Below are 9663 nucleotides of genomic sequence, written 5' to 3'. Positions count from 1 at the left end.
ACACCCCTCCTGCTCCTCCCTGGCACCTGCGTCCCCCAGCCCCTCCTGAGCTCCCTGCAGACCTCTCTGCCTGTGCCTGGGGCCCCTCCTCTGCCCTCCCCCTCTCCCCCAGGCCCTCCCCTCTCTGTTCCTGATGTGCTTGGCTGGGCCCGGCAGGGAAGGACAGCTTCTTAGTCACTTCTGTTGGGCCACAAGTGGAACATTCTAGGGCTTGCATGTTTCACTTCCCCCACTTCTGCTTCCCCAAGTTCCTCTTGGCTGCGTCCCAGAAAAGCAAGGGTGGGAAGTGTTGGGGGGAGAGGTCCAGCCATCTGGCCAACTGACTTCTCTACTCAGCTTGCTAAGGTGCTGCCTGGCTGGGGTGACAGGTAAAGGGCACCTGGGTGACGAGGCTCCCATGTTGGCGTGTTCACCCATCCCAGGCAAGTTCTTGGCCCTCTTGGGGCCTCAGTTTACTCATCTGAGCCCAGCCACTGAGAGTCCCTGCCCTGATACTGGCAGGAGGCTGAGATGAGGTCACTGATGGGAAAGCACTTATTGTCAGTCACCAAGGGTGGTTCTCTCTGTTGTCGCTGGGCCCACGGGCCTTGTGTGCGATTCCTCAGAGCCTTGTAAGGAAAGTCCCGGGAGGCGTGGCCCAGGCCGAAACCTCCCCTGTTGGTGTCGTGGTGCCTGCCTATAGGGGGGTGAAAGTGTGGGAGAGTGGCTGGAAACCAGAGAATGCCTCCTCCCTTCCGTCCCCAAACATTTCTTGAGCACCTGTGCCGTGTGGAGCCCTGTGCTGGGCACTGAGGTTGAGTGAGGCTTTACTTCTGTCCCCCAGGAACCCCCAGCCCGGCAGGGGAGTCAGATGTGTGCAGAGTCAACCACAATGCCAGGCCTCCACTTTCCCGTCTATACCGTGGGTGGGTCACGCTAGATTGTCCCAGCCAGCCCCGTGGTGCGTTAGGTGGCCAACAGTCCCATGTCCAATGCCCCCACGTGCCAAGCGCTCCCAGATAGCTCCAGCCCGAATCCTCTTTCGCTTCACCACTGCCCTCCGGAGCTCAAGGACAACGAATGTCTGGGCCCGAAGTGGAGACACAGCCACCTCGGGTGCTGGACAACGGCAGGGACTCAGGAGTGCACTGGAGCCCCGGCCCCCAAGGAGCTCCTCAGCCTGGTGAGGAGAGAGACACACATGACCAGGTGGAGGGCGAGGGGCTCCCTGACCCAGCTGTGATGTGCCCTCACCCACCCTGGCTCACGATGACCCCTTCCTCTATGTCCCCTCAGCCCATGCCCAGAACCTTCCTAATCCTGGACCCCCTGCCCTGGTCCCTGCCCAGAACCTTCTTAATCCTGGACCCCCTGCCCTGCCTCCCCACTCCAGGGCCTGTGACGTCCCAGGCCCAAATTTCTACTCTGGCCCCTCCCCCACCTGGATTGGACTGGACTCCTTTGGTTTTCCCCACCTGCCACTGGCACCTCGCTGCTCCCTGCACACCAGTGTCCTCCTTCACCCAGTCCCTTGTCTTGCTCAACTCCCCAGGGGACTGTTCCCAGAACTAGCTGCATTTCCCCATCCTACCCCAGTGTCCTCCTCCAGCCAGGTCGACAGCCTTGCACAACCCCCGACAGCCTTGCACAACCCCCGGAGGGCCCACTCAGGTGACTTAAGTGTTATTTGCAGCCTTCTGCGGCACAATCCGAGCATGCGGTGCCCCTCACTGTCCGGCTCCCCACTCCCACCCTGGCTGGAGTTTTTGCCTTTGAAGCCTCGGTGGGACTTTGCACCCAGGCCCGGCTTTATCGGAGGGCTCTGTGTGTGTCTTCCCAGAGTAAACACCCATTTCCTGGCCTGTTGATGTCTGTGGCGAGCTCCTGGTGAGCTCCCCCACCCAGTTCTGGCCAAGCAGGCTCATCAGCCTAAACACCTGTGGAGAGGGGACAGGCTTTTGTCTCTCCCTGCCTTGGAGGTGAGAGTGTATCACCTCCAAGGGCCCCTCTTCTGGCCGGGCAGGGAAGCGGGGTGAGAGAGATGGGGGAGGCAGGTGGTGGACCCAGGAGTCCCGGCCCCCGGCCCCTGACTGCTGGTGAGGCCCTGCTTGTGATGACAGTAATAGCAGTAGCCAGAACGCCAGCGACAGAAGTGATAAGGCCGAGGACAACAACAATCAAGGCAGGGTTTCTCCTGGGCATTCCCAGGACTTCTTTCTCAGACGCTGTCCCCGCGGGTCTCCACCCTGACCTCCCACCCGAGCCTGGGATGAGGGACCCCTGGGAGTGGGGTCCTCAACCTGGCTGGGCCTGGCTGCCCTCCCCGCCCCAGGTCCTGTGAACATCCAGGTGTCCCCCGACCATGACTCAGTGTCTGTCTCCAGGCTGACCTCAGCTCGGGCCCCCAGGGGGCCGGGGGAGAGAGGGCAGTTTCTTCTGAGACTTAGTAGTGACTCAGGGGCCCAGGGCTGGGCCTTAAAGTGCCTTTGTTGGCCAGAGCTCAGGAATCCAGAGAAACTGGTCAGGGGGAGGCCCCAGGGACTGAAACCCCTCCCTCTGTCCCCGCCCCTCCTCCACAGCCACATATAACTGCTCCAACTGTACCCGCAAGCACCTTGCGTGCAGTCGTCGGCAGGAGGAAACTGGTCTGGTCACACTTGTCAGGCTTGTGCATCTGACTCCAGGACGGGCTTTGGCTTCGTCTCCTGACTCACAGGGAAAGGCTTCGGCAAACCCGGTCTGTCCTCAGCGCTTGGAATCCTACAGCCAGAGCCAGCTCCCCTCAGCCTTCCAGGTCCTCGACCCCAGCCAACGCTGAGCGATGGCCTCCATGGGGCTGCAGGTGACCGGCATCGCGCTGGCCGTGCTGGGCTGGCTGGGCGCCATGCTGAGCTGCGCGCTGCCCATGTGGCGCGTGACGGCCTTCATCGGCAGCAACATCGTCACGTCGCAGACCATCTGGGAGGGCCTGTGGATGAACTGCGTGGTGCAGAGCACCGGCCAGATGCAGTGCAAGGTGTACGACTCGCTGCTGGCGCTGCCGCAGGACCTGCAGGCGGCCCGCGCCCTCATCGTCATCTGCATCGTCGTGGCCGCGCTGGGCGTGCTGCTGTCCGTGGTGGGGGGCAAGTGCACCAACTGCGTGGAGGACGAGAGCGCCAAGGCCAAGACCATGATTGTGGCGGGCGTGGTGTTCCTGCTGGCCGGCCTGCTGGTGATGGTGCCGGTGTCCTGGACGGCCCACAACATCATCCGCGACTTCTACAACCCACTGGTGGCCTCTGGGCAGAAGCGGGAGATGGGTGCCTCGCTCTACATCGGCTGGGCCGCCTCGGGCCTGCTGCTGCTCGGGGGGGCCCTGCTCTGCTGCAACTGCCCGCCCCGCACTGACAAGCCCTACTCGGCCAAGTACTCTGCTGCCCGCTCCGGCCCGGCCAGCAACTACGTGTAAGGTGCCGCCGCTCCTCTCTGCTCCTCTGGCTTTGTTTTTGCCTGGACTGAGCTCAGCGTGGCCTGTGACCCGGGACAGCCTGGCTGCTGGGGGCTGGTCAAGCAGGGACAGAGCCAGGCCATTGGCCGGCAGCCCTCAGCCCCTACGAGCAACGATGGATGCCACCCTCCTCTGACTGGCCTGTGGGTACAGGGGAGGAGGCGGTGGAGTGGGGAGCTGGCTCCTGCTGGCCAGGACAGCTTGACTCCGACCTTGGGCTCTGCCTCTGAGTGGGTGCCCTGCCCACACCGGTCTTGGCTACCGTCCCCTGTTTTGATCTTCCCCACCCCCTCTGCACACATCTTCTGTTACTCCGGCTTTTCCGCTGCCCCATTCCCGGGCACTCCCGTGACTCTGCTCAGGCCCTGGTGTGACTGGGTGGGACAGTGAGTGCCGCTTGGGCTGTGCATTGCCCATGGAAATTTGTGGCCGTGAGTACGGCTGGGGCCTCGCCCACCCACCTGCGGTGCAGTGCCGAGTGGATGGACAGGTTTGGGGGGAGGGGCGAAGGTGGTCCAAACTGGTTTGGGTGGTGGTGGGGGAGGGGGCCAGAGAGCCAGCCTGGCATGGGCACCCCCACCCCTTCCCGCCCCTGCTCTGGGGCCTCACCCACTTCAGCAGGAGAACCCTGGGCCCTTGACATTGTCCCCCTTCTGAATCCTCTGCCCTGCCAAGGACACTGGCCAGCTTGGGGAGGGTGGGAGGGAAGGGGGAATGGCCTTACCCGGAGAGTCCCCGGGTTTTCCCTGCCTTCTATGTGGTTTCTGTTTTATAATTTAAGAGGATCTGTTCATCACTGTAATTATTATTTTCTACAATAAATAGGACCTGTGCACAGGAAAACTCGTACTGTCTCTGGTTTCAGGTGGAGGTGGGTGGGGCAGGGAGAGAGGCCTGGGCAGGGGTCGGTGAGGGCCGAGACACCGTGGTGTGGCCGGGACATGAGCACTTGAAGAACTGGTTTCATGGAACTAGGAGAAATTGGAACTGGCTCCAACCTTTGCAATCACTTTGTCCAAGCCCTTCATTTGTTGGAGGGGAAACCCCATATACAGGAAACAGCGCATGCCCAGGACCCTGGTGAAGGGTCGGGGACTCCAGGAGGGAGGATGGCTGGGAGCATCCAGCCCTGGGGGATGGGCCACCTGCCCTCTCCTCCCCCACCTTTGTATGGGCGGCAGGGCTGGTCTGTGGGTCTCATCTTGGCTGGGTCACCCCACAGGTCCCACTTCTTGGCCCTTGCTCAGGCTGTCCCTGCCCTCAGCCTGGAATGTCCTTTTCCCTTTCCCCACCCCTCTGGATCCTGCCTGTCCTGAAGGGCCAGCTCTGAGCCTCCTTCCCACACAGCCTTCCCACATTCCTGTTCATGTCCCCAAGGTGCTGACAGTCACCAAAGCCCTTTCACCTTCCTCATCTTCCTCAGCTGGCAGCAGCCTCACACCACGCCTGCCCGGAGCTCTGCATTCTAATCCCTTTCTAGACAAAAAAAACTGAGTTCTGGATGCGTGAAAGTGTGTGGCCCAGGCCTACAGCTCGAGGCCTCTGGCTTCAAATCTGGGGCTGTCCAGGACGGAGCGTGGACCCTGCTCTGCCACCGTTGTGCAGCGTGAGCACGTTGAGCACGTTGCGGGTTGCCCAGCCTCCGTTTCCTTGTCAACGAGTTGGAGGTGAGACGGCCCAGCACCCCGGGAGGAGTGACCTATAGGGCCTGGCTCAGGGACGGCCCAGCCAGGGGCCCTGTCTGTCACATCTCTTGTTGAACCCACAGGACAGATGTCACTCTTTCCTGGAGTGAGAGAACTGCAGAGCCAAGAGAACGTCTGTCCCTTCTGGGAGCTCATTTAATAGGCTGAGTGTTCCCAAGGGGCAGGGGTGGCTCGGTGGCCCCATTTTGCAGCCGGAGCCTCGGAGGCCCAGCAGATAGGCCTGGCTAAGGTCACCCGGAGGTCAGAGGCCAGCAGGGGGCTGCTGACTGGGCATCATCCCTCAACTTGGGTCACCTGCTGCTTTCGGTACAGGTAGACGATGCCGGAGATAAAGCCATCCTTGGCAGAGGTGCCGGGCACCACCTCGAGCTCAGAGGTGGCCAGCTCCCAGTGGTCCACGGGCCAGGCCACCAGGCGTTCCCACACCCCGGCCTGCTCCAGCCTGTCCAGGGTGGCCTCCAGTGCCTCCTTGTATGGAAGGTTGGACGGGTTGGTCCTGGTGGTCAGACACACCAGCCCACCTGAGGAGGGAAAGGGGTGGGGGAGGTGGGGGAGGGGCAGGAGCCGCAGCCCCAGGCCTGTTCCTGCCGGGGAGGGGGGAGGGTTGTCCCTTCCTGTTTATGTCTTCAAGGCCAAAAATTTCTTCCCCAGCGTTTTCCCACCTCCACGGTTTTGGTGCCCACTGTCCCCTCCCCCAGGAAGCCCCTTCTCTTCCTCAGCTTGTGGCCTCCTACGCACCCTTCAAGACCCCAGTGCACTTTAACCTGGGAATTCTTGACTTAATCTCCTGGACCCAGAGGGCTTCCTCCTCACCACGCGCCCAGGCCTCTGCTGGAGGGTGTGGCTGTGTCTGGACGCACGGGAGGGAAGCACGTGGGCTTTGGACCTTGGGCAAGTCCTTTCACCTCTCTGAGCCTCAGCTTCCCAGCGGGGAGGAAGGGGTGGTTATCCCGTCTTACAGGAAGCCAGTGTGTGTAAGATGCCCAGCACAGTCCCAAGTGCGGGCTGAATGCAGGAATCGCCTTGGCCCTCAGGTCCAGGCACCTGCAGTGTGCCCGGTGTGGCCTCAGATGCACTTGGAAGGAGAGAAGGAAGACCCAGCGACTGGCTTGGGAAGGCTTCCTGGAGGAAGGGGCAAGGAGAAGCAGGTGCTGCTGGCTGAGGAGATGCGGTGAAAGGGAAGGCTCCGGAGCAGGGGAGCAGGGGAGCCTGTCACCTGTGGGCAGGGAGACAGGGCTCTGCCCGCTGACGGCCCCGGCAAGCGCAGGTGGGGCTGGGAAGTCCGGTCCTTGCTGGTTCATGAAGTAGGAATTTCTGGGCTTCCTGGGCTCAACTTCTACCTCTCTGGCTGACCCCACCGACAGCCCCACATTTGTCACCCTCCAGGGCTCCCTGAGGCCAGAGCCTGCCCAGACCTGTCCAGGCTTAGCACAGCGCCTGCTGGGCCTGGGGAGGGTTGTGGCTGGGGTGGGGTGTGAGAATGGGGGAGGGAGAGGAAGCATTTTCCCCTCTCACTTGCTGGTCCTGCTCTGCGGCCGGCCAGCGCCCCCTGGTCCTCACACTTGGCTGTTCTCTCTGCCCTGCGACTTCACTTAGGCCATGTCACATGGACGTCTCATCCCAGCCTCCATAATGCCTCTCTTCTCCGAGTTCTAGGAGCATCGAGCATTCACAGCCCTCGTGGGGCCACCTCTGGCCTGGGCCTGTGCTCTCTGGCCCCTTCCTGGAGCCCCAGAGGACAGAGTCTGTGCCTTCCACCCAGAGCAGAGGCAAGTCCAGGGCAGGCAGGTGGTAGGGGCACAGGAAACACAAGTGCATGCACACCGGCTCAAGGCGCAGAGTTTACAGAAAGAGCTCACAACTCTCATCTTACCTGAGTGGCCCCATTTCCCTGATGAGGAAACTGAGGCCAGGAAACAGAAAGAGACTCACCTGAGCCAGTCCATGACTTAGTGAGGAAGCTGGCAGATGAGGGGACCGAGCTGCACCCTTACTATAATGCCCTAGAGATATTGTTTCACCCAGTTCTGGCTGCTATGGTGATGGGATTACAGGGATTACGCCATCCTGCTCCCAGGCTGCAAAAGAGAGTGCAGTGGCTCCCAGACGCCCACAGGTAAGAGGCGAGCTGGTCACCTGTCTGCCCTGCTTGTTTGCCTGGGTCTGTGGATACTGGCAGCTGAGGCCAGGCCCTGGGCTGGCAGATGGTGGCTGGGATGCTAGGCTAGGCCGTGTGTGACCCTGGGCAGGACCCTGCCCCGTGCCGGGCCTGAGGGGTTCTGAGGCCTGTCTCTGTGGTGTGGAGAGGGGAAGGTCGGGGTATGGTTGGCTGGGCTGCTCCTCACCTGGCCTGGTGACTCGCAGGAGCTCAGGGATCGCGCTGCAGGGCACCTGGCCATCACTGAGGGCACCTACCACCAGCACTGCGTCGAAGGTCCCTGTGGGGCAGTATGGGAATGTGGTGTGGTGCTTTGTCTACGGTGTGGCCTCAGACCACCCTAGAGGACAGTGTCCCATGGTGGGGCTTGGGGACGGCCAAGTTCTGCCACCTGTGTCTGCAGGACCCAGATCTCATGGAGGATGTGGCAGGCATGCCCAGTCCTGGGCTGCAGCTGGATCATGGGGTAGAGAGCTTAGCAAGAGAAGGGGCTCCACGCAGGTGGGCCTCGGGGTGCTGGGGTTGGGGGAGGTACCTTGGGGGCTGGGCAGAGGCTCCTGGCCCAGGGTGCAGAGGCTGAGGTGCTGGTAGAGGCCGCGGGCCCGGGCCTGTGCCAGCATCGCTGGGCTCCCATCCACCCCATGCAGCTGCAAGAAGCCCCGAGCCTGCAGCTGGGGAAGGGGGGGACTCAGTCATGGTTCACACCCTGCCACTTTCTGGCTGGGCCCCTGCATCTTGGGAGGGCAATGGGCCCTGCAGTGGACATGGCCCACGCATTTGGGACAGTGAGCCTGGGGGTGTGGCAGAGTTCTGGGTGGTGGGAGATTCGAACGAGTGAGGGGCTGAGGGGAGGGCAGGGGATCGGGGGCACCTTACCTCGGCAGCCACCAGGCCAGTGCCACAGGCTACATCCAGGATCAGGGCAGTGTGGGGTAGGCCTGGAAGGGCTTGGGTCAGACAGTCCACTGCCAGGCGAGGGGCCTGGTACTGTAGGGTGGCCACATCCTAGGGACAGAGTGCTGAGCCAAGCACCACCCGGTGCCCTTGTGTTTTGGGGACCTCCCATGTCGGGTGGTCTAGGAGTCCGCCAGGCTAAGCTGAGTGTGTGTTGGGGGCTTGGGTTGTGGCTACAGTGAGAGGAGACCCAGGCATGAGATGCTTCCCACTGCCAAGGGCCAGGACTGCAGAGCCAGCCCCCATGGGGCATAGACTCAGCCACCCAGGGACATTTTCCACTGGAAGTTCTCTCTGCTGAGTCCACAGTGACTCCTCAGTGGCACCTGCTCCAGGCAGCCCCTTGGGGAGGTCTTAGCCCCTGATGGGGGGGTGTCAATCCAGAGTGTGAGGCTGGTAGGGAAGGGGCAGGGGTGCAGGGGTCGCACCAGGTCTCACTCCATTCTCACTGCCTGGGAAGCAAGGTGAACTATTCCCACTTTACAGGTAGGAAAATTGAGGCTGGGCGAGCGGAGGTGAGGACCCCGACGGGTTTACCTGGTCGTAGTCCGGGGCCCAGCGGTCATAGAAGTGGAGCTTGTGGGCCAGGTCTGTGATGCCGTGCGAGGCCGCGACCCGCGCCTGCACCTTGGCCAGTTTGCCACCCTCCTCCTGAGCCATCCTCCTGTGGGGACAGGCCGCCCGCTCCTGGGGCCCACCTTCAATCTTCCGTCCCCCTTCGCCCCGCAGAGGAGGCTGTCAGGCTACCAGCGCCATCCCATTTCACAGGCGGGGACACTGAGTGCAGAGCCGGCGGGGGGGGGGGAGGGGGGGAGCTGTAGGGCTGGGGGAGGGGCAGGGCTGGGGGAGGGGTGCGCCCCTCGGCGGGAGGGAGGACCTACCCCTTCCCCCTCCACCCGGCCCGTGGCCCCGACGGGGGCAGAATCCGAGGGGTGGGGGTAGCATCCAGACCGGAAGGGTCTGGAAGGAAGCGCAGGGGTTACAACTCACCGCCAACCTGACCCGCTGGGGGCCTCCCCGACCGGAATTCGGGGCGGGGCCTGTACTGCCGGCCTGGCCGCGCCCCACCGCGCTCGATGATTGGCTTTCCGCTAAGATAAAAACAACCCATCAAAGGAAAGCGCTGGCAGCCGCCCCCTAAAATCAGCCAATGAGCTCAAGGCTCTTGGCCCTCCCCCAGCCTGGGGACAGCCGTGGTGTCCAGGTGTGGGAGGTCTCCCCGTCCACCGTCAGGTTCCAGCACCCCCCACCCCCTCTGCCCTCTTGGCTCCCGACGTCCTTTATGCTTCCTAAAAGCACGTGCTTGTAGGCTGGGGGGCCGCTGAATTCTCAGGGGCGAGAGAGGGACCCAGCAGCAGCCGTCAAATTTAGACGTC

At 62.5% G+C, this 9663-nt stretch overlaps 2 protein-coding genes across 7 annotated transcripts; one reads left to right on the top strand and one right to left on the bottom strand.

The window, feature by feature from the left end:
• Positions 1-1622: 1622 nt before the first annotated feature.
• Positions 1623-4296, top strand: CLDN4 (claudin 4). The gene has a single exon (XM_069486277.1). The coding sequence runs from the start codon at positions 2801-2803 to the stop codon at positions 3428-3430; it is 630 nt and encodes a 209-aa protein (XP_069342378.1). The 5' UTR covers positions 1623-2800; the 3' UTR covers positions 3431-4296.
• Positions 4297-5290: 994 nt separating this feature from the next.
• Positions 5291-9303, bottom strand: METTL27 (methyltransferase like 27). Of its 6 annotated transcripts, none has more exons than XR_011235296.1 (7): positions 9278-9303; positions 8825-8951; positions 8210-8338; positions 7869-8004; positions 7521-7613; positions 5914-6250; positions 5652-5696 (listed from the first exon to the last, which is right to left on the bottom strand). XR_011235296.1 is itself a non-coding variant. In XM_069485659.1 (5 exons), exons 1-5 carry the CDS (start codon positions 8945-8947, stop codon positions 5449-5451), a joined length of 729 nt encoding a protein of 242 aa, XP_069341760.1. In that variant the 5' UTR covers positions 8948-9122; the 3' UTR covers positions 5291-5448. The 6 variants fall into 6 exon arrangements, 1 of the variants encoding a protein (XP_069341760.1); XR_011235295.1 differs by having other exon boundaries at positions 8825-9003; positions 9278-9300; XR_011235297.1 differs by lacking the exon at positions 9278-9303 and adding an exon at positions 9169-9231.
• Positions 9304-9663: the final 360 nt, after the last annotated feature.

Source organism: Eulemur rufifrons, chromosome 14 (assembly GCF_041146395.1).
Source record: "Eulemur rufifrons isolate Redbay chromosome 14, OSU_ERuf_1, whole genome shotgun sequence".
NCBI lineage: Eukaryota > Metazoa > Chordata > Mammalia > Primates > Lemuridae > Eulemur > Eulemur rufifrons.
The sequence above is the reverse complement of the archived record's forward strand: the minus strand, read 5'-3'. Positions and strand labels throughout refer to the sequence as shown.

Excerpts from the sequence above, each read along its gene's own strand:
- CLDN4 (XM_069486277.1), top strand. The coding sequence starts at position 2,801 with ATGGCCTCCATGGGGCTGCAGGTGACCGGCATCGCGCTGGCCGTGCTG.
- METTL27 (XM_069485659.1), bottom strand. The coding sequence starts at position 8,947 with ATGGCTCAGGAGGAGGGTGGCAAACTGGCCAAGGTGCAGGCGCGGGTC. Across the intron at positions 8,339-8,824 it reads GGGCCCCGGACTACGACCAG|GATGTGGCCACCCTACAGTA; the intron begins GTAAACCCGTCG and ends CTCTGTCCCTAG. Across the intron at positions 5,697-7,520 it reads CCTGCGAGTCACCAGGCCAG|GTGGGCTGGTGTGTCTGACC; the intron begins GTGAGGAGCAGC and ends TTCCCTCCTCAG.